At 45.9% G+C, this 21,314-nt stretch overlaps 8 protein-coding genes across 8 annotated transcripts; 5 read left to right on the top strand and 3 right to left on the bottom strand.

Moving 5' to 3' along the window:
- Positions 1-447: 447 nt before the first annotated feature.
- B0J16DRAFT_357235 (putative maltase MLT1) lies at positions 448-2,883 on the top strand (the record flags this gene model as incomplete). The annotated part of the gene is made up of 8 exons (XM_046129530.1): positions 448-508; positions 720-859; positions 907-1,000; positions 1,053-1,076; positions 1,128-1,165; positions 1,214-1,339; positions 1,387-2,285; positions 2,334-2,883. 8 exons carry the CDS (start codon positions 448-450, stop codon positions 2,881-2,883), a joined length of 1,932 nt encoding a protein of 643 aa, XP_045979672.1.
- A 460-nt stretch (positions 2,884-3,343) lies between these two features.
- On the bottom strand, positions 3,344-4,810 carry B0J16DRAFT_402473 (uncharacterized protein; the record flags this gene model as incomplete). The annotated part of the gene is made up of 3 exons (XM_046132659.1): positions 3,344-3,785; positions 3,834-4,387; positions 4,442-4,810. The coding sequence occupies 3 exons, from the start codon at positions 4,808-4,810 to the stop codon at positions 3,344-3,346; spliced, it is 1,365 nt and encodes a 454-aa protein (XP_045979671.1).
- Positions 4,811-5,530: 720 nt separating this feature from the next.
- B0J16DRAFT_402468 (major facilitator superfamily domain-containing protein) lies at positions 5,531-7,060 on the top strand (the record flags this gene model as incomplete). Its single annotated transcript, XM_046132658.1, has 2 exons — positions 5,531-6,675; positions 6,742-7,060. 2 exons carry the CDS (start codon positions 5,531-5,533, stop codon positions 7,058-7,060), a joined length of 1,464 nt encoding a protein of 487 aa, XP_045979670.1.
- A 1,060-nt stretch (positions 7,061-8,120) lies between these two features.
- On the top strand, positions 8,121-8,909 carry B0J16DRAFT_386909 (uncharacterized protein; the record flags this gene model as incomplete). Its single annotated transcript, XM_046131612.1, has 1 exon — positions 8,121-8,909. One exon carries the CDS (start codon positions 8,121-8,123, stop codon positions 8,907-8,909), a length of 789 nt encoding a protein of 262 aa, XP_045979669.1.
- A 363-nt stretch (positions 8,910-9,272) lies between these two features.
- B0J16DRAFT_374183 (uncharacterized protein) lies at positions 9,273-9,952 on the bottom strand. The gene is made up of 3 exons (XM_046130590.1): positions 9,853-9,952; positions 9,604-9,800; positions 9,273-9,558 (listed from the first exon to the last, which is right to left on the bottom strand). The coding sequence occupies exons 1-3, from the start codon at positions 9,930-9,932 to the stop codon at positions 9,290-9,292; spliced, it is 546 nt and encodes a 181-aa protein (XP_045979668.1). The 5' UTR covers positions 9,933-9,952; the 3' UTR covers positions 9,273-9,289.
- Positions 9,953-10,701: 749 nt separating this feature from the next.
- B0J16DRAFT_386907 (chaperonin 10-like protein) lies at positions 10,702-12,096 on the top strand (the record flags this gene model as incomplete). The annotated part of the gene is made up of 4 exons (XM_046131611.1): positions 10,702-10,718; positions 10,763-11,807; positions 11,860-11,929; positions 11,984-12,096. 4 exons carry the CDS (start codon positions 10,702-10,704, stop codon positions 12,094-12,096), a joined length of 1,245 nt encoding a protein of 414 aa, XP_045979667.1.
- Positions 12,097-12,806: 710 nt separating this feature from the next.
- Positions 12,807-14,210, bottom strand: B0J16DRAFT_346260 (pyridoxal phosphate-dependent transferase). Its single transcript, XM_046128422.1, has 2 exons — positions 13,372-14,210; positions 12,807-13,329 (listed from the first exon to the last, which is right to left on the bottom strand). Exons 1-2 carry the CDS (start codon positions 14,090-14,092, stop codon positions 12,863-12,865), a joined length of 1,188 nt encoding a protein of 395 aa, XP_045979666.1. The 5' UTR covers positions 14,093-14,210; the 3' UTR covers positions 12,807-12,862.
- Positions 14,211-14,406: 196 nt separating this feature from the next.
- Positions 14,407-20,095, top strand: B0J16DRAFT_357232 (pyridoxal phosphate-dependent transferase; the record flags this gene model as incomplete). The annotated part of the gene is made up of 9 exons (XM_046129529.1): positions 14,407-14,588; positions 14,631-14,727; positions 14,769-16,039; positions 16,083-16,785; positions 17,101-17,229; positions 17,276-17,364; positions 17,774-18,234; positions 18,484-18,987; positions 19,038-20,095. 9 exons carry the CDS (start codon positions 14,407-14,409, stop codon positions 20,093-20,095), a joined length of 4,494 nt encoding a protein of 1,497 aa, XP_045979665.1.
- Positions 20,096-21,314: the final 1,219 nt, after the last annotated feature.

Below are 21,314 nucleotides of genomic sequence, written 5' to 3'. Positions count from 1 at the left end.
TATCACAAAGTCGACATCTCAGAGGTGTGTGATCAGAAGCGTTATTTTGTTAAGTACGCATTGCGGGCATCCTTATCACCAGATGTGTCACTAGCAGACCCCAAGTAGCATTGCAAGCATCGTATCTCCAGATATATTCAGGAAACCCTGAACAGCCGACCCCACAGCCTTTGTAGCATAAATCCTGTAATTTACCGTTTTGTAGACTTTCGGCACTGAATTATCTCCTGGGAATAAGGTTGCAACGGTAGATCCCGCCAACCGCAAAACCGTACATCTTTCGTCATGCAACCATCATATCGACACTCATGCAACGAACTTTAAACATTCTCTTCAGAAAACCGGATAAATAAATTCTTATGACAGGTCGGCTTCATCATAATATTCTTCATCGAGATTGTCACATGCTATCAAAGTATTACTACATATGGTGTCACCATTACCCGAATGTCACGAAACAACGATGATGAAATTCGCTCTCTACGTCCAGCCATTAAATCATCCATCAGTAAGATAAACAGTTATCCCTTGTAATTTCTCTAACTGCCGCCCTGTAACTGCAACGATGCGTAATATTGAAATAAACGTTACAATAGCTTATCTTACCTAAATACCATGTAAAGTAGAATTTCCATGCGTTTTTCCCCCTCATTTGAAGATGGCATTCTTCTATAAATCATTCCGACTCTCGTCTTATATTAGACCTTGCACGTTTACAGTAAGACGTAGTTCTATTCTTGCCTCTGTACAGCGATATCGAAAGCTTTACAGCACGTACAACAGCAACACAATGACTCAGATCAACATTTCCAACAAGTCGGCGGAGAAGAAGTGGTGGAAGGAGGCTATTGTGTATCAGGTTGGTCTCTCTGTTTCTTAAACAGTATAGTTACTAAGACTTTGCAGATTTACCCCTCCTCCTTCTTGGATACGGATGGAGACGGGGTTGGGAACATCAATGGTATTATTGCCAAGCTGGACTATCTTAAAGAGTTAGGCGGTAAGAATTCGTTCAACATTCGTGCGACCATACTCTGACATGTATACAATAGTGGATATCCTCTGGGTATCACCAAGTAAGTTCACCATGTCTTGAGACAGATCAACAGTCTAATCGTCGTCACAAGTCTATACAAGTCCCAATGAAGATATGGGATACGACATCGTATGTTACCCTTGAATGGTGTTAAGTTTACCTGCTAACATGAACTAGTCGGACTATCGTGCTATCGATAGTCGGTACGGTACTATGGATGATGTTGATAATTTGATCCACGAGCTCAAAAACCGCGACATGAAGCTCGTGATGGATCTCGTTGTCAACCACACTTCCCACGAGGTATGAGATGTCAAACCTTTAGATGACGGATCTAACACTATGGACAGCACCCGTGGTTCATTGACTCAGCTTCCTCCAAGAATAGTACTCACAGAGACTGGTACATCTGGCGAAAGCCAAAGTACGACGCTGATGGCGTTCGTCAACCACCAAACAATTGGTGCAGTCTCTTTGACGAGATGGAGTCTGCTTGGACATACGATTCCAAGACTGATGAGTATTATCTTTCCCTCTTTAGTCCATTCCAGGCCGACTTGAACTGGGAAACTCCATTCGTCCGAAGCGAGGTGCATGATATTCTACGCTTCTGGCTCGACAAGGGAGTTTCGGGCTTCCGGATGGATGTCATCAACCTCATCTCCAAGGATCCCAATTTCCCTGATGCAGACATCGTTTTCCCTGATAGAAAGTATCAGCCGGGTGAGAAGCACTTTGCCAACGGAACACGTCTCATGGACTATCTCCAAGAAATGAAGACGGAAGTATTTGATCACTATGACACTCTGACAGTTGGTGAGATGCCGTTCCTTGATGACGAACAGGATGTGCTTGATATGGTGAAAGCCGAAGAGGGTGCCGTGAACATGATTTTCACATTTGAGATGATTGGTCTTGACATTGTCCCTGAAAAGGGTCGCTTCAGCAATAAGCCATGGTGTGTCGCTGACTTCCGAGACGTCATTGCCAAATCGTGCAGAATCGTGACAAAGGATGGATGGAGCGCGCTATTCTGCGAGAACCATGACCAGCCACGCTCCGTCACGCGTTTCTGCGATGATTCTGATGAACATCGTGTGACGGGCACTAAAATGATGACTATCTTGGGATCGAGTCTTCCAGGAACCTTGTATCTGTACCAAGGTCAAGAACTGGGCATGCGAAACGTACCGCCGTCTTGGGGACCAGAGGAGTACAAGGACATTGAGTCTATCAAGTATTGGAAAAAGTGAGTTTGATGACCGTGTCTTGGATGAACCCTGACTGATGTTTCTAGCGTTTGCTCCAAGTACAAGGAAGGTTCTCCTGAGAGGAAGGAAGCAATGCATTATATGCGCCTGAAAGCGCGTGACAATGCCAGGACTCCAATGCAATGGAACTCAACAGCCAACGGCGGCTTTTGCCCAGCAGGAGTCAAACCCTGGATGCGCGTCAACGATGACTACCCCAATGTCAATGCAGAGCTTCAGACATCCGCAGCCAAGGCGAACAAGCGATCCATGCTCGTATCGCCCTACAGATTCTGGCAGCAGGCCATTGAGCTACGCAAGAAGCACACCGATCTGTTTGTCTACGGCGACTTTGTCGTCGAGAACGACACGCAGCCTAATGTATTTGCGTTCAGGCGAGTGAGTGAGACGTGCCATTCTATCACGATTGCGAACATCAGCAATGAGGAGACGACGTTTACTTTTGCTGATGGTCAAGGTGTGAAGGAGTGGGCTATGGGAAGTTATGATTCTCTGTCTTTGGAGAAGGAGAGGACTGGAGTCATTAAGCTACTTCCTTGGGAGGGTCTAATCGGCGTTGTGGGCAAGGATGCTTAGACATGGCGGCACAGGGAAAATTCGTGTAGTATTAGTAGCTACAGACTGAAACCGTCAATTGAGTATGATGTTGTTACGCAACCACGAGTTTATCTGCGGTCCGTCGATTTGATGAGACAGCACTCTTGACAGCATTCAGGCCACAGCGTCAATGGCATGCCTTAATTCAGCAATCGTTCTGGTGATGAGACAATTAAAATGGGCTTAACCTTGTATCTTCAGAAGTTTCTCAGAAGCTCAAGTTCACTGAACTGCCATGTCATGCTGACGGCAATATCACAGAGTAGATCTCTCGGAGAGACTGGTAAAGTCACGTAGTACGGTATTGAAGAAACATCGTGTATGAATGGCATCAGCTAAAGATGAAAGAAGAAACGAAATACTATAATACAATATCTAACTACAAACTGCTTGATCCGTATACTTTACAAGACTCGCTGAACAGAAAAGCCTTAACTAACTACAAACGTACAAAGACTGGTCCGTTTCCACGTGCACCAGCCTTCAAACCCATACCCATCATCCACCTTTCAATCTCGGTAGTATCACGACTCTCTAACCATCGCTGTGTTGTATTACGTACATTCAACGAGGTCCTCTCATACTCAGTCTTGTCCTCCATGAGTCTCGTGACCACCTCAGCCCAAGGTCGTATGTCTTGCTCAGGAATGATGTAAGCCCCCGTCTCATCATGTTCGCCACTGATGGCATTGACGGGTATGATGTAATCCAGCCCAAGCATCGCCTCAGGTACAGCTCCTGCATCGGAAGAGACTACAGGTATGCCCCGCAGGTGCGCTTCGACTACCACCATTCCCCAGGCCTCGCACCAAAGGGATGGAACGACCAGGATTTTGATATCTTTCCAGAGGTCTTCTGGATTGACGCATGATGGGCGAGCTCTAGATTCATCCGTCAGTGGTAGTTCCAATAATGCTGGATTTACTTACGTTATGTTAGGCTGGGCTTTGATCTGGTTCGCGACCTTTTCGTTACAGCCCCAACTCATGAACGCCAAAAATTCATACTGCGGACACGCTTTTGCAAGATCAACAAAGATGCTGGCTCCTTTGACAGGACAAGGGTTAACCATAGCGATGTACTTCTTGTCCCAATTGGATAGATGACCGGGCATCTCGTGGTTGCCGACCAGATACGTCCAAGGGTGATGCACCAGAAATCGTGACTGCAATTGACCGTGCTCAAGAGCGTAATCCTTGATAACTTGGGAAACGCTCCAAACTCCATCCATACGTCGGAGCAGATCTACTTCTCGTGCTGTGCTTGACTGTCCTGGAATTCCAAATGCGAATGGACCAAAAGGAAGTTGCTCGGCGGTGTGGATAACTGCGATACGGGACATGTGTAAATCGGCGAGGTCAAGGTCAAAACTGGCCTGCATGGATAGACCGTCGTTGGATATTATGTGCGTAGGATTGAAACGCCTGATTTCATCATGGAGAAACGAGATGAAATCGAGCAAAGGGGGCGAGGATAATCCAGTCTGTAAAGGTCCTGTTAGTCTTGATTACAAGATAAGATACGATACTCGACTTACCTCGATATACTCAGCCGACATTTTGGCTAGCTGACTGTGTAAAGCAGTCTTACCACCAAACGCCTCATCGAATGCTTCGCTGTCCAGAGCCACGACTTCAACACCATCGTCCATACGGAATTCATGGACCTTGACATTGACTCCGGGTGTACCATCTGCATTTCTCATGTGCAGCATCATGGTCTTCATGTGGTGGCCGCTACTCTTTCTATCTTTCAAGTAGCCCTCGACTTCTCCGCAATGGGAATAGCAGAGTTGACGAACACGATGGCCAGTTGAAGATAGATAGCGAAGGAGGGCATTGTTGGTCTTGTAACCACCTGAAGATGAGAAGAGGCCTTTTGCCGTTTGGATGAGGAAGACACGCATGGTTTTAGAAGTTAATTGTGTAGAATGTGCTGATAGATAAATGTTTAGTAAGGTTGGGTATAGTATCAATATTGAGATGAGAATTATTTTATTTCAGGAGATGAATACATCTAGACTACATTCTTCTTATATAGGAGTCCTGTTAGAAGCTATAATGGAGAGGCAAATGTGGTGAGAGAGTGATGTCGTCAAGTTACAACAGTTTAAGCATATTCACAATGACACAACTTGAGCCTCACTTACATCTTTGATCCATCAAAACAGTAAGGCCATAAAAGAATCTACAGTGATGTATTTCGTTAATAATCCGTTCTATTCCCAGCGAGAATTGTTTCATAATGCGACACGCACTCCTACGTCAGAGCAGTGTAAGACCATCATTCGATGGATACAGTAGTGAGTGGATTCCCAAATAAAACGACAAAACACCACAGTGGATTCCTATTTACAGAAAAGAATCCATCATGAAGGAGAAAATGATCCGAAATATTACTTTATGACGTCCTGTTCTGTTTCTGGTGATGAAACTTTGGTAATGAGATTTATTCCGATGCAGATATTCGAGTTGTGAGAGAAAAGAAAAAGACTCATGAATTCATGCTCTACTGGGTATATATTGCAGTTAATAACACATGAAAACATTACCAATCTTTGTTAAAGACAGTCTCGCTATCATACTCTATAAACCTTTATTAGAAGATCCATTCTTTTCGCTTCACCATGGACTCTATCCGACGAACCCTCTCTAAACTCACGCTCAAACCAAGCTCTGGATCAGAACGTCACCGAGACCCGTCTTTAAATGAAGACAGCTTGGTTATGTTCAGAGATTCTGATGCTGAAGACCCTGTTAACTGGCCTCTTGCAAGAAAACGATACATCTCTGCAGTCGCCGTGTTGATATCGATGAATGGTAGCTTTGCCAGCAGTATCATGACGGGAGCAACCGAATCCATCACTCAGGAATTCGGTGTCTCGCGTGTCGCTGCAGGACTCACTACGTCTCTCTTCCTCCTTGGCTTCTGCGCTGGGCCTCTGGTATTTGGACCCTTGTCTGAATTCTACGGTCGTCGGTGGATACTGTATACCACTCTGTTTCTCTACCTCACCTTTACGTTCTTGACCGCCTGGCCTCCAAACTTTGGGGCTCTGTTGGTTGGGAGATTTATCGCTGGAAGCTTCGCTGCAGGACCTGGAACCGTTGTTGGCGGTATCCTTGTTGACCTATGGGACAAGTGCGCGTGCGGCAATGCCATGGGCGTCTTTATCTGTGCGGGTTGGGTCGGTCCAGCCCTTGGGACGGTCATATCCGGAGCCGTGGAGCTTCAAAAGGACTGGCATTGGGGCGTGTATGTGTGTCTCTGGTATGCTGCATTTTCCTGTCTTATCGTGTTTACGATTCCCGAAACACAACGGGATACGATCCTCTCTTACAAGGCCAAGTTGGCGAGGAAAGAGGGTCACGACGTACAGGCTGAGCAGGAAGCTTCCAAACCCAAACTGACTCAATTGTTCAAAACTGCTCTAACAAGACCTTGGATACTCCTTTTCGACGTTATTGCCTTTCTCTGCTGCATATATTCTTGCGTTATTGCTGCCTTGCAATACATGCTCTTCAGCATATACCCTCTTGTCTTTCAAGACATGAGGGGTTGGAATGCAGCCGTGTCTCAGCTTCCGATCCTCGGACAGGCCATTGGGGCTATATTAGGTCTATTAATTGTCCTCGCCAACTCTAAGCGCCGTAAGCGGAAGGTGGCACGGGAGTTGGAGATCCCTCCAGAGGATCATATGGTCTTGGCTATGATTGGCGGCGTAGGGTTTCCCATCTCCATGCTCTGGCTCAGCTGGAGTGCCCAGTACAAGTGAGTATCCGTGCCCCCGGCCTCTCCTCCGAGGGACCTATCATAACTAACGGCATCTAATATTAGCTCCGTGCATTGGATTGTGCCCACCATTGGTGGCACCGTTTTATCGACTTGCCTGATGCTGATTCATGTCTCCTGCTTCAGCTACATAACCGACACATATGCCAACTACGCCGCCTCCGTTGTTGCTGTGATCATAGTGGCAAGGTCTTCCAGCAGCGCGGGGGCCCCTTTGTTTACAGCGCAAATGTTTGACGCCCTTGGTGTGGGCGGTGGAGGTTCGCTTATCGCGGGGGTGGCGGCTGTTTTGTCCGTCACCCCGTTCTTGCTTTATCGTTATGGTCACAAGATACGAGAGAAAAGCAAATATGCACTTTCTTAGTTGGATTGCCTTGTCGGGGAAGCTAATTTGGAGCGAAATATCCGCTCAATTTCTCTAATATAGTCCACCAAGCTTACTTGCATGATATCGGAGGTGATCCCTGTTCCGCGATCCTTGACGCAGCTTTCTTCAGTGCATGCTAGGGCGGAATAAGACCGGGGCTTCATAATACGGTGATAAGGAATAACAGAAGAATATAATCATACGTTGGTCTTGTAACTTATAACTTACGACTTGCAAATTACGGGAAGCTTAAAGATGGACGGTTAGACCTTCAAAGCTAATGGTCAACCGTTTTCCGTCACGGAATCATCCCCGGCTGTCGGACCATGCAGTAGCGCTTGTAACTTCTGTAGTCACAAACTAAAAAGTTTTGTCACCTCTTAGATCACATCATCTAGCCAGTTGGGGAGTGGACTGACTAGTCGCTTATGAGGCTACCTGACAGGTGCCAAGGGAAATGTCTTCACCCCACAGCCGTGATAATCCCGGGTACCTGTACTAACAACATTGGAGCGGATGTGATAGCTCATATGCACTTTGTCAGTTTCAGAAGTAACTAGTAAACCTTGTTCCGGCTCATCCTGTCACAGTTCCAGTATCATGACAGACTTATCGTCGCAGTCCACTCAGGGCCCTGAGTATGACTTGCCTACAGCCTCCATCATACCGCGTTAGCACTGTCTATCGTTCGGTCGGGACCATTCTAATGATGGCGCTATGACCGCAAGCTTTCGCCCGAATTATGTCCCCCGCTGCATCACGAATCCAAAATGCCACGCGCATTTCAGGTTTCTTAAAGATCAACCTTCCACATACAGCCCATCAGATCCATCCTTGACCATTTGGATGGCTACATTTCTCGCCTCCAAGTTAACTTTTAGGTTACGCGCGGAGTCGAGCCACCTTGAGCACCGACCCATCTACAACGAAACCTGTGCATCGGGCTAAAGTCTAGTTATCTGTAAGACATGAGATTGGAGTTAGTGAGTGTGGGCTTTTGCTGCCGCTTCGTCACCATCTCATATTTACATAAACAGACATGGATTTATCCTTGACCATGGAAGAAAACTCAATGGCGTTCATGGACTCAATGTGCGACTTTGGAAACTTGAACTCTGAGCCTGCCGCCTTATGGCATCGATGGTCCTTTGCCAGTGAGCCCAGTTATCATGGCTCATATCCTCACCATCAAGGAGACCCTCACCATGGATCGGTCGATATGGGACAGTTCATGCCGGACTTTTCTCACGGTCCTTCTCCAACCCTCTTCTTCGATCATAATGCTCTGGGGTACCAACCACCCCCAATCTCAGATCCGACACAACACGGACCATCTGCAAACATTACAGAATCTCCGATATACCACTCACCGATTCAGTACGAAGCGAAGAAGCAGAAAGTAAGGCATGGAAAAAGGACTTCAGTAACCCCGCCATCTCGACGAAATTCCACCAAAAAGCATCAAACACAACGAGTATCTGTGGGAGAGATCAACATGAACACCCAAGAGCATGAAGAGCAGTCTGAGTCTCCACAATCGGAAATCGACACTCAGGCTAAGATAAAGAAGAGGGAGAGCAATAGACGAGCAGCAATCAAGGTCCAGTCCAAGAAAAGGGTTCTTGAAGAGAGCCTTGAGACGACAGAAAAGGGCATGGAGAAGGCGCACCGCGAATTGACGGCCCAAGTAAAGGGGTTAACTGATGAAATCCACAATCTTAAGATGCAGCTCCTACAACACGTCGGCTGCGAATGCGTTCTCATTCAAGAATACATTCATGGCGAAGCCAATCGTTATATTCAAGATATAAGCGGAGAGTCTGGAAATAGTACACGAGTTTCATAGAAAGGAAATATATTGTTGGTCTGTCCTGGGGGTAAGAACCGACTTCTTTATAGCTCAAAACCTGAATATTGAAAGCATTTTGCTGAGGAATACATGTGGTGATAGTTTCAAATGAAAATCTCTCAAAGCAATATGATTTCAATGTGATATTAGAAAGTTGAAAAAATCACGTCATTATCGTCAAAGTTTAGAATAATAATGCAGTTAACATTTTAGTTGGGTGGGATTGTAACGGATATTTCCGTGGAGGCAAGTTCCATTGGTCAGAATACGATTTGTCCTGACCCGAGTAGACTCTCACAAGGAATTCTAGATTCCAAAAATGATATTTACGAGAAAACTGTTTGAATTGGATACTGTAAACTACATATTCCATGTGCTCAAGATTTAAAGAGCTGTTCAAACTTTGACTTTCCTTCCAACTGCCTGATCTCCTGCTTCATGGCATCAATACGATAATTTTTGAAAGCTTCCTCTATTCGTGCCTTGACTTCTGGCTTCTTTGTGATAGTTCGTGATGCTGATGTCGTGCCAGTGATAAGACCCAGTTCTCCACCAAGGAATGTACCTCCAACGGCGAAAAAGAAGTAAGTTGCCGCGTCACCCCATTTAGATGGTGATAGTTTGTCGGAGATGTCAGGAATGGGTTCTGTCAAAATTAGAAAGGATAACTATAATGAAACGCATCACGTACGGGTACGACCATCTGCGAATTGAACAGCCACAGGCTTCTCCATGGCTCTGAAGGCGTTAAAGTAGGCCAATCTCATGGACCTAAGCCTGAAAGCGCAGTAGATGCCGAAGCCGGCACCTAGGAGAGACCCTAGCTTGGCATGGGTGGAGACTTTACTTCCCGCCCGTTTCAGGATGTCTCGTTCTTCCTGGTTCAAACTAAATAGTCCTATCAGTATATATAGAGAGAGAAAGTGAAGGTTAGGCATACTCATGCTGGAGATGCTCTTCAGCAAGTCCACGAAGGTCTTTGCTCCTCCCGTCACGGAACGCGGCTAGTGACTCTGGCATGCTTGTTGCACTGTAAAGTTATGGTAGTCAGATCTGATCTGACAGGGGGGCATCGAGACCTGGGTCATTTATTTGAAGATACTGTGGCCATTATAATCTCGCTTGTAAATCTGACGTCAGACTCGCGAAGCATTCCAATGCCAGCATTTCAATGTCATGGTTACATTTTAATTTCAGCCGTGAAGCCATCCCATCATTATCAAGTCATGGTTTAAAATACGAGACGCAAGTGCTTAGCCGAGATGATTGACAAGTCTGACGTTACGTCTAGACTGCGCCAAGTCGGGGATCTACACTGATTGGCTCCTCGGAGCTACAGCGATTGGATGTCCGCTACTTAGCTAGGGCACCGTAGTGGAAGCTTATACTTTGGTGTGCTCAGCCTTATGAAAAGAGCGCGCACAGATGACGAATGAATACGCGGAATGCGCGGAATCATTATGTCCGATAAGATTTGCCAAGATCTGCAACTTTATCGTTAATGCATTATCGTGAGATGATTCAGATATGAATGTTTTCTTATAGATTGATAGCTTTGTTATGATGAGTCTACGCATCGAAATGAGAGGTTTGATTGAGGGGATCTGATATCTGCAGATCTGGTATCTGAAAATCTTGGAATAGCAAAGAACTAGCAAGAAGCTATAATATCAATTCTCAAATATGATAAAAGGCATAGATTAATCCCTTCGATCGGTATAGGGAATAACATCATGCAATTGATCTTATTAACAATAACAACTTGAATTCACAATACACCACCATCAACATGACAGAGGTAGCCAAGTACGTCTTCTCGTCTCCACATTATTCGCATCTAACCTTGCAAGGCCCGTTTATACAACCTCCTACAAGCCCCATCCTACCGATAGGATGAAGGCGGCTCTTTGGACAGGCGCAAAATCCATCGAGTTAGGCGACGTTCCCAAGCCCACCATCACCGCTCCCGCCGACGCCATCGTCCATGTAACCCACTGCACCATCTGCGGTTCCGACCTCCACATGTACAACGGCGATCTGAACAAGGTTATGGAGAAGGGGCTGATCATGGGTCACGAAGCCATCGGCATCGTTGAAGAGGTCGGTCCTGAGGTCAAGAACCTGAGTGTTGGAGACCGAGTCATTATCCTGCCCGTCATCGCCTGCGGACAGTGCTTCTACTGCAAGAACAAGGAGTTTTCGCTGTGTGATAACACGAACCCTTCTAAAGAGCTGGAGGGCATGTACGGTCATCGTCTTTCGGGTATCTTTGGCTATTCTTTGATCACTGGTGGATACCCTGGTGATCAGGCTGAGTACTGCCGCGTTCCTAACGCAGATCTCACCTGCGTCAAGGCCCCGCATGACATTGACCCCAAGAAGCTGGTTGGCTTGGCCGATGTAACACCCACTGCTTGGCATGGCAATGAGCTGGCCGAGGTAGGTGAGGGAGATGTCGTCGGCGTCTGGGGTTGTGGTGCCGTGGGTCTTTCGATCCAACGTCTTGCCAAGCTTCGAGGAGCGAGCAAGGTCTACGCTATCGACAAGGACGAGCACCGACTCGATATTGCCAAGTCATACGGTATGATTCCTGTCAACGTCAACCTTCACAAGGATCCTGCCGATTACATCTTGTCCATTGAACCTCACGGTCTGGACCGTGGTATCGAGGCGAGCGGTTTCAGGAGCACCAACTCTGCTTCTCATGCTTCCATGAGAGCGTTGGGTGTTGAGGGCGATAGTTCTGATACTGTTGCCGCGGCTATCAAGGCTACTCGTAAGGGAGGAAACGTTGCTTTGATTGGTGACTTTTTCTACAGCACCAATAACTTTCCTATTGGAATGATGATGGAGAAGGGTATCACTGTACGGGGAGGACAGCTCTACGCCCAGAAGGTAAGCCCATCCCAACCCATCAAGATGCTGAAACATACTGATCCGATGTTAGTATTTCCCTCTTCTTTTGAACATGGTCATCGAGGGTAAATATGATCCTTCTTTCATGTTCACCCACGAAGGTACAGTATTTCCCTATGGAAGATATGCTACATATCCATCTGACTGCTGAATAGATGACTTTGAGAACGTTTCCAAGAACTACGCCAACTTCTTCAGCCACAAGACACCTGGCGGATTAAAGGTCTGTCTCGCTACTGCCTTTGGCCGGGCTCAGCAGCGTGCTTAGATAGATTCTACTGTTGAATCTTAGCTTGGGTTAGCTTAGATAGTGCCCTGTAGCTACTGAATGACAAATATTCTGGTATACAGAAATCCACTTGCTACCCTGTATTCATGTGATTGCCTCTGTTTCAGAATCAAATGCTTTGTCAGCGAACATAGCGTTCTGACTGGTGGATAACTAGTCACCTGGATCCACTACTCAATCAAAGCCGTGCTATTTCCTTTCAATTATTGAAGAACAAGGTTCTTTATTGTCCCTCACGTTGCCGCAAGGCACATTAACGGTACCCGTGGAGTGACGAATACAGAATATTAGCAAGCATATACTATCTAAGTTACACAAGACTTTTGCGGGATCTTGTTAGTGGTAAGATAGTAAGATATTAGTGCAGTACTTCTTTTAGCTGCTAAACTAAGGGTAAAAGAAGGTACCGTCTTAAACCTTTGATCCGATAAGCACTAGCCCTCGTGGGGTACTTCCCATGTACCTTGCGGCAACGTAAGGGGTATCATCTTCAGAATGCTTCTCTCGACGTTAATAGGTGCTGATTACATTGTGTGTCATCCTGTAATAGAGCTTTTAGTGTAGCGGGTCTCGTATTAAAGCCAGAACGTCACGCTGAGTAGTGAGGCCGCGCTTGTTACTGCCATTAACACGCTTACAACCCACAGATTTCATTCATTAATTAAAACTCAAGGATAGTCATAAGATAAGAGCTATTTAACAATCATTTATCTGTTGTTTATGTATAATTCTGTCTATGATAAGTCTATAGTCTTGCTGTTTCTCCCTCTTGCGCCTTAACCCAAGCCTTTGTAACTCTAATCAATCCCTCAACCTCTTCAATCGTATTGCCAACATATAAACAGACCCTCACTCTCTCACTACCCTTTGGTACGGTGGGAGCAACAATTGGTCTCACTGTAAATCCCCTCTCCTGGCAGAAGCGTGCTAAACTCCGTGGCTCCGATGTAAATACAGGGATAATAGGCGATCTGGGTTCTTTGTTGACGCTTATCGTCACTGTTGTCGAGCTTAGAGACTTGAGTAGCTTATGGGTATGTCTGACAAGACTCCAAAGGTGTGTGAGTCTCTCATCGATGAGCCCGTTTTGTAAATATCGGTATGACATGCTTATACTCGCTAGACAAGAGAGTGGTAGAGCTGTCGTGTAGATGAGAGTTCGGGCGTAGTTGATAAGATACTCCCTCGTGATAGACGAGCATATAACGATAGCTACAAAGTCAGTTGTGCCCTCATGATGAATGATCGACTTACCTCCAAAGGAACTCATAGCCTTCCCAAAAGTGTGCAACCTCGCAAAAACCTCATCTTCCAATCCCAATTCACAGACCAGACCCCTTCCCTGCTTCCCATACACTCCCGTAGAGTGAGCCTCATCGACGATGACATAGCCATTTCCGTTCAACCTCGTCTTGACACAAGCAACAATATCCCTCAACGGCGCAACGTCTCCATCCATACTATACACCCCCTCAACAAGAACAAACACCGAGACATTCTCTCCAATACTCGCAAGAACATCATCCAGCGCCTGAACACAATTATGCTTGAAAGAAATCTTCCTCCCCGCTCGGCTTAACCTCATCCCATCATGCGCACTAGCATGAACAAGCTCATCATAAACAACCACATCACCCCTCTGCGGCAAAGTGCTAACCAATCCCACATTCGCGTCGAATCCTGAATTGAAGAGTAATCCAGCCGGGGCGTTATGAAAAGCTGCTATTTCACGCTCGAGGGTTTCGGCAAAGGTTGAGTTGCCGTCTAGTAAGCGAGATCCACCCGAGCCCAATGAGGCATGGTTTTGAAGCAGAGTGTGATAGTCGGAGAGTAAAGACGGGATTGATGAAAGGGATAGGTATGCGTTTGAGGAGAAGTCGATGTTTGATGCGGGTATGGTGGTTAGGGCTCGGAGCTGAGACTTTTTACAGCGGTTTTGGAGGTGAGAGGCCAATTGATCCTCTAATTTGGACATTTTAATAAAACAAAGAATGCATAAAGATAAAATACATGAGTAGATAAGTAAATAGATACGTGAATAAATTGAAGGAATTAAAAATGTTTATACTTTCCGAGTTACAAATTTGTTGAGGTTGAGCTGAATTGCGGCTTTTTCCCCACCGGACCAGATGCCGTGCCGCCGTCGATCACACATGCATGTAAATCCCGTTATAAGCCGCGGCCTCCCGGTCGTTTGACCGAGGAGAAACCTGTCCTCTTACCTCTTGCTCATCAAGGTGCCTCAACCCCCCAAGCCCTTGCAAAAACAAATCCGCAAAGGCGTTGACAATGCCCCCAGTCTCAGCGCTTCTACGACGCTCCCTCCGAGCGCACCAAGTCTACGGCGCAAACACAGATGTCGGAAAGACAATCTTCAGCACAATCCTCTGCAATGGTGCGACGAAACGAGGAGATAAAAGCTGGTTTTTGAAACCTGTTTCTACGGGGGCTGCTGATGAGGCTGATGGATGGTAAGACTCAGTCAATCTTTATGGGTTTGGCTGATTTTGTAGCCATATTCAGAAATTCGCGCCTGGGACGGTCCATGAGACGCTTTTTCAGTATGATATTCCTTGTAGTCCTCATATAGCTGCGAAAGCCTCTGGAAAAGTAAGATCCCTCTCCTCGAAAGAATTAAGCTGACAAAGTAGCCCATTCCTTCCGATCAAGCTGTCCTTGCGAGGATCAATGAAGCAGTCTCTCATTATGGACCAGGCTGGCTCTTTTTAGAAACAGCAGGTGGCGTACATTCACCCGGACCATCTGGAACTCCCCAGGCCGATCTATACGCTCCATTACGCGCACCTGTTGTTCTTGTCGGTGACTCAAAGCTCGGTGGTATTTCGCAGAGTATATCCGCCTTTGAGTCTTTGAGGATGAGGGGGTATGATGTTGAGTCGATTCTGCTGTTTCAGGATATCAAGTATGAGAATTATCAGTACTTGAAGGAGTATTTCTCCAAGCTGGGTGTTCCTGTTGATACGGTACCCGAGCCACCGACACGGGTACCGAATGTCAAGGAGGATGTTGAGCAGATGAAAGAGTACTACTCTTCGATGAGCGTTGACCATGTACTGGAGCATCTCGACAATCGCGGCAAACAACGAATTTCTCGTCTTGAATCACTCAGTGAAAAGGCGAGTGAGAAGATCTGGTACCCCTTCACCCAGCAAAAACTCGTCTCAGCAGAAACAATTTCAGCAATCGATTCTGCTCACGGCGATTACTTCCAAGTCCTCAACCCCCACTCAGACTCTCTTCTTCAACCTGCCTTTGACGGCTCAGCATCATGGTGGTCCCAAGGTCTGGGTCATGCAAATTCACGTCTTACACTTGCAGCGGCATACGCAGCTGGTCGATACGGACATGTCATGTTTGCCGAAGCTATTCACGAGCCTGCCCTTGCTCTTGCGGAAATTATGCTGGATGGTGCCAAGAATGAGCGATTCTCGCGGGTGTTTTACTCGGATAATGGCAGTACAGGTTGTGAAGTCGCTGTCAAGATGGCTCTTCGTGCAGCGCGACTTCGCTACGGCTGGGGCCCAAACGACAATGTTCATATTCTGGGTCTCAAGGGAAGTTATCACGGTGACACGATTGGTGCAATGGACTGTGCTGAACCGTGTGTCTACAATGAAAAGATTGAATGGTATGAAGGGAAGGGTTATTGGTTCGATTATCCCACCATCCAATGCGTTAAGGGAAAGTGGGAGGTGAGTACGCCGGAGGGTATGGGGGATGATCAGCAGCTGGGATCCATCTCGGAGGTTTTTGATATTGAATGCCGAGTCAATACCGAACAGTACCGAAGCTACGCGACATACATCGAAAAGACGTTAAAGAAGCTGCAGGATCAGGGGAGAAAGTTTGGAGCGTTGATGATGGAACCTATTATTCTTGGAGCTGGAGGAATGATATTTGTGTAAGTTTTTTTCTTTTGTAGTGAACTTGTGCTGACTTTCTAGCGATCCCCTCTTTCAGCGGGCTCTAGTGGATGTCGTTCGTCGCACCCCCACTATAACATCCCCAACATCACAGGGCCCACGGTGGACCGGCCTCCCTGTGATTTTCGACGAAGTGTTCACTGGATTATACCGCCTTGGTCGTTTCTCAGCAGCATCATTCCTCGGCGTTGAACCAGACATTTGTGTCAACGCAAAGTTACTTACAGGCGGTTTAGTTCCGCTCTGCACAACGATGGCTTCAGAGAGTATTTTCGACGCATTTGTCAGTGATGATAAAAGTGATGCTCTTTTGCATGGTCATAGTTATACGGCTCATGCTGTTGGATGTCAAGTTGCTGTTGAGTCAGTGACGGAGATGCAGAGGATGGAGAAGGATGGGGAGTGGAAGTGGGCAGAACAAGATTGGACTTCCACAAAAGAGAGTACTCAAGCTTGGAGTGTGTGGTCGAAAGACTTTGTGGATGGTATCTCACATAATTCTCAAGTTCTGGGTGTTTGGGCGCTGGGAAGTGTTTTGGCTATCAGTCTTCGCGATGATGCAGGCGTAGGCTACAAGAGTCTCGCAGCAAAGAAGCTTCAGAGTCGCTTGAGAGAAGGAACAGGGTCTTGGAACGCTCACAGTCGAGTTTTGGGTAATGTGTTTTATGTTATGGCGAGTCAAAAGACGAGTCGGGAGAGTATCGCTGAGTTGCAAGGTTTATTGGTGGATGCACTGAAATAGTATGATCTCATAGGGTCATCATTGAATTTACAATAAGCATAATCCTCACAATTAAGCATAGCCATTAAAAGTCAAAGAAGCCCCATTGGATACTATTATTTTACTTTGCTTTCTACCCTATTGACGTGTTCGTGCATTTTATGCAATTACATAGATGATCATCATCCAAACGAGAATTCTGAAACGTCATTGGTCAGATTGAGAGGGGGTAAAGTTACATCACATTGAAGAAACTTGCATTCTTCACTTACACACAAAACATCCCCAAATCATACAAAAATGAACGCTCAACCACAGGAAAAGACTCGCGAGCAGTCTATCGCTGAATTTGAGGCGAGGACTAAGAAAATTCAGCAAGAGCATCCTGATGTGGATTTCAAGTCTACCGTCATTGAACCTACCATGAATTTGATGTTCGACATCAAGGTGAGTCCTTCACTGGGGTATAAAGAGTGATACTAATATGATGTAGGAAAATCTCAAAGACGAAGATAGAAAAAAGCATGAAGAACTCATCACCCTCATGCTTCAAAACACATCCGACCCAGCAAAAGCAGAAAAGTACCTCTGGGAAGCCCGAAACTATCTCAAACCTCATCCTAGCATCCTCAAGCTATTCGACGACATCTACATCAACAAACGACCCGTTCCCGTCATGATTTCCCAACTTCACGACGCAATGAACACAAAACCACCTTCAGCGCCATAAATAGTCTTTAGCTTTTTTTTATGACGATATTTCTGCCCCTCACATGACGCCCCATCAATAGGGCGCAATGACAAGGTTTTTGACCAATTAGATGATAGGTCTAATGATGACTACGCAAGTTTCAACGCTTTCCATTTCTTTCCACCTGCATTGCATTACCTTTGAATCCTACCAACATACTGTATGATTGATTGACACGCCCATCATGACTTACAACCAAACGTCATTCTCCGATATGGACCTTTTGGATGGTTTTATGAGTGACGATTTGACGCCATATGTTTCCGACTCCGCGACGTTTAACCTGACGCCTAATTTCTCGTCTACCCCCAATGATGCACCAGTACCTCCACAACCAGCAAAGGTCGGGGGACGGTTTACTCGAGAATCTGTCAGAGTCTTAAAGAATTGGCTAGCGACACACCAAAATCATCCATATCCTCGTGAACAGGAACGAAAAATGCTGCAGGAGGAGACGGGACTTACAAAAACACAGATATCGAATTGGTTAGCCAATGCAAGACGACGAGGAAAGATTCCATCTAGTGCTTCCTCTCCAAGAACTAGAGCTATGGATATTCCGCCGAGACCGGGGACCCCGGCTGTGAGGAATACTTCTGATATGGATCCTTTGCAGAGATGGGTTGATTCACCGCCTGAGGATGAACCGGCTGCTGTTACGGCTATTGCGAGGGCTGTAGCTTCTGTTAAGCCGTCGTCTGGTAAGAAAAGCCTCCTATGAATCATCCGTGTAACTGACAAAGCAGGTTCCACGAGTCCGTATACTAGGTTGTCTCGTACACCATCAGTTAGAAGTGTCGGCACATCACGTTCCAGCTCTATAAGCTCTGTCAATTCACACACCAGCCGATCATCTTTCGGACTCAACGGCCTGTTTAGTCGAGGTTCATCTCGGCGTAGAAGGCGAGCTTATAAAGAAGAAAGAAGATCGTTGGCTACACCGCATAAAGCATTCCAATGCACATTCTGCACAGAGACTTTTCGAGCAAAGCACGATTGGCAACGACATGAAAATTCACTGCATTTACCTCTTGAACGCTGGGTTTGCAGTCCCGAAGGACCACGTGGACAAAAAGAAGACAGTCCCGAAATAAGATGTGTTTTCTGTGGTCACATCGATCCGGACGATGCACATATCGAAACGCATAATTACTCAGCATGCAAGAACCGACCCGTCCAAGAACGCACATTCAATCGAAAGGATCATTTAAATCAGCATTTAAAACTGGTTCACAATACGAAATTCGCGGAGTGGCCTATGAGACAATGGAAAGCGCCACCACCAGCAATACGATCAAGGTGTGGATTTTGTAATCTTGTTATGGAGAATTGGAGTGATCGCGTTCATCATCTAGCGGATCATTTTAAAGCTGGTAAGACGATGGCCGATTGGAAGGGTGATTGGGGCTTCGAAGCACATATTGTTGAGTTGGTTGAGAATTCTATACCGCCTTGTAAGTCATCCTGTGATTGTGTGAGAAGGGAAAGGGTGCTGATGAGACAGACTTTATCGAGACGGAGAGGAATAGTCCTTTTCCTTTTGAGGGTAGTAGAGCACTCGTCGAAACACCTCGCACAGCATACGAATTACTTAAACTGGAACTCGCATATTTTATGCAGAATCACTTCTATCAACACGCCAGAATGCCCACAGGAGACGAAATGCAACTCGAAGCATGCCGGATACTATTCGCGTCGGAGCCATTATCCCAGACCAATTTCATTTGTTGCTCATGGCTCCGCGATCTCGTCTTCTCTAATGCAGAAGTTTCCCAACGCGCTCAATTCGGTCCTATGAGAACAAATGCAGAATCCCGTCTCTCGTCAATGGAAATCAGTGGCAAGAACAATATTTTCGAAGGATGTCCTTTCGAAACTCAACTCCAGGAATTTGTTCAGGCGAAACAGCTTCTCAACCTTAGTATACGCGATGATGAGCTGAGAGAAGAATGCTGCATGATCGTTGGACGACTAGAGGAAGTTTCTGCTACACCATCTGATTTTATTGCGAATTGGTTGATTAAAGTTATACATTCGCCTGGCGATTGGCTACTTCCTTTTCGACAACGGACGGGTATCGAGTTAATTGGTTTGTCGGAGGGATTGAATCTTAATGCCATGATTCAAGATTATACACGTCTTGAACAGGAATTAAGTTCATACCTAACTATGCAACGCGTGATAGGTCTCGAACCCAACGACGAAGAACTGCGTCATCAAGCAAGGGTCATAATCCACGGAACCGATTCTCTCATGAATCACACCGCCGCCGACGACGATTACTGGCTTGCTGCTTTTCGCCAACGACACTCGACGAATCCGGAAACATACACGGAAACATGGAGCACACCCCTTAGGCCAGACCCTCACATCCTAGCTGCTAGATCTTTAGTGCTCAAGACGAGTACTGCGTTTTTGAACGATCATAATTATTGGAGATGGTTTACGCAGGAGTTACGGAGGTGGATTGCTGGTATTATGTCGCCGCATAATCCGGCTAGTAGGGTTCCTAGTGATGAGGAGATACAGCATTATGCGAGGTGGATAAGTTATAATGAGTAAGTGAATCCGTGATCGAGTGAGTGGATGGGTAGGTTTGGGAGTGTTTGTGGGATGTGTGCTAACTTGGGTAGTGATGATCCGTTTAATCAGACTATTGCTGAGAATAAGGATTGGTTGGAGGCCTTCAAACGGGATGTTGGGATTGATAAGGCGCAGGGTCAGGCTCAGATTGGTCAACAGATGTGAGGATTTAAGAAGGGATAATGGACATATTGAATGATTATCATTAAAGTGAGCGCATTGCTAAAGGATTAGGTAAAAGCATTATAATAGTTATATTAATTAATGTCACTTTACCTCACCATGTAGATAAAGGCTCACATTCGTTGCGTAATTACAAGACTACAAGAGGTTAGGTGTTTGGAAATTAAAAATACAGCTGGAAGAGACCTCTGTAATGGGTAGTTTCGCTGGAAATGCGCTGCGCTACAACGCCGGAAGCGCTATAGAAAGAAGCGATCAGTGGGTATATTCATCTCCGTTTTATCTAATAATTAAATCAGGATCAGATAACACTACCTGAATTTTCATAAATATTCTATTAACTCTGCAATTGTGTTATAGGTTTACTTCCACCATAGAGTCAAGGTATTCCTTTCTTTTATTATTTCCACAATATGAGCTGATCACCCTCGCATTCTCAGCAGTAGGTAATTTTAGAAATCCCTGTTTATATTACAAAATCAAGGCATAGATAGATATCTAAACTATGATAGGTCTAGTTGATGCATCTTTGAGGAAGTGATAAAGGAGGCGAATACTAAGCGTCGCAAAGTATCACGTCTCTTAATAGTGAATAAAGCGTGTCAGGTGTATTCAGGTAAAGAAGTCGTATTGATAGCTGGTAAGCTAGGTATTCTAAAACTAGGGTTATTCCTAGTGAGTGAGCTATGCCCATGGTAAGCTGTAGGTAATATCGTGAGCAGAATCGTGAGCATCGTGATCAATGGTGGGTTTTCATGCTGGGCTTACAGTACGTATTCCTGGGTGAGCGTGGGATTGTTGTGATTGGTCAAAAGTTGCGGTGACACGTGACGTAACCGTTGGGGCCGTAACACTTTAGAAACGCCGTATCCAAATATGATATTGATCCCAGATGTCTCATATCAGTAATATCGAATCGTCAACAAATTTGCCTGGTGGGCGGCTAGTCTACTAGCAGGTCAGATCAACGAGTATCTCAAATGTGCAATAGGTAAGCCTCGAATCACAGCGCCGT

The sequence above is a fragment of the Fusarium flagelliforme genome (assembly GCF_020744385.1).
Source record: "Fusarium flagelliforme strain FIESC 12 MPI-CAGE-AA-0113 chromosome Unknown B0J16scaffold_6, whole genome shotgun sequence".
In the NCBI taxonomy this organism is placed as follows: Eukaryota; Fungi; Ascomycota; class Sordariomycetes; order Hypocreales; family Nectriaceae; genus Fusarium; species Fusarium flagelliforme.
Note: the sequence above shows the minus strand (reverse complement) of the source record. Positions and strands in the feature narration are given on the sequence as shown.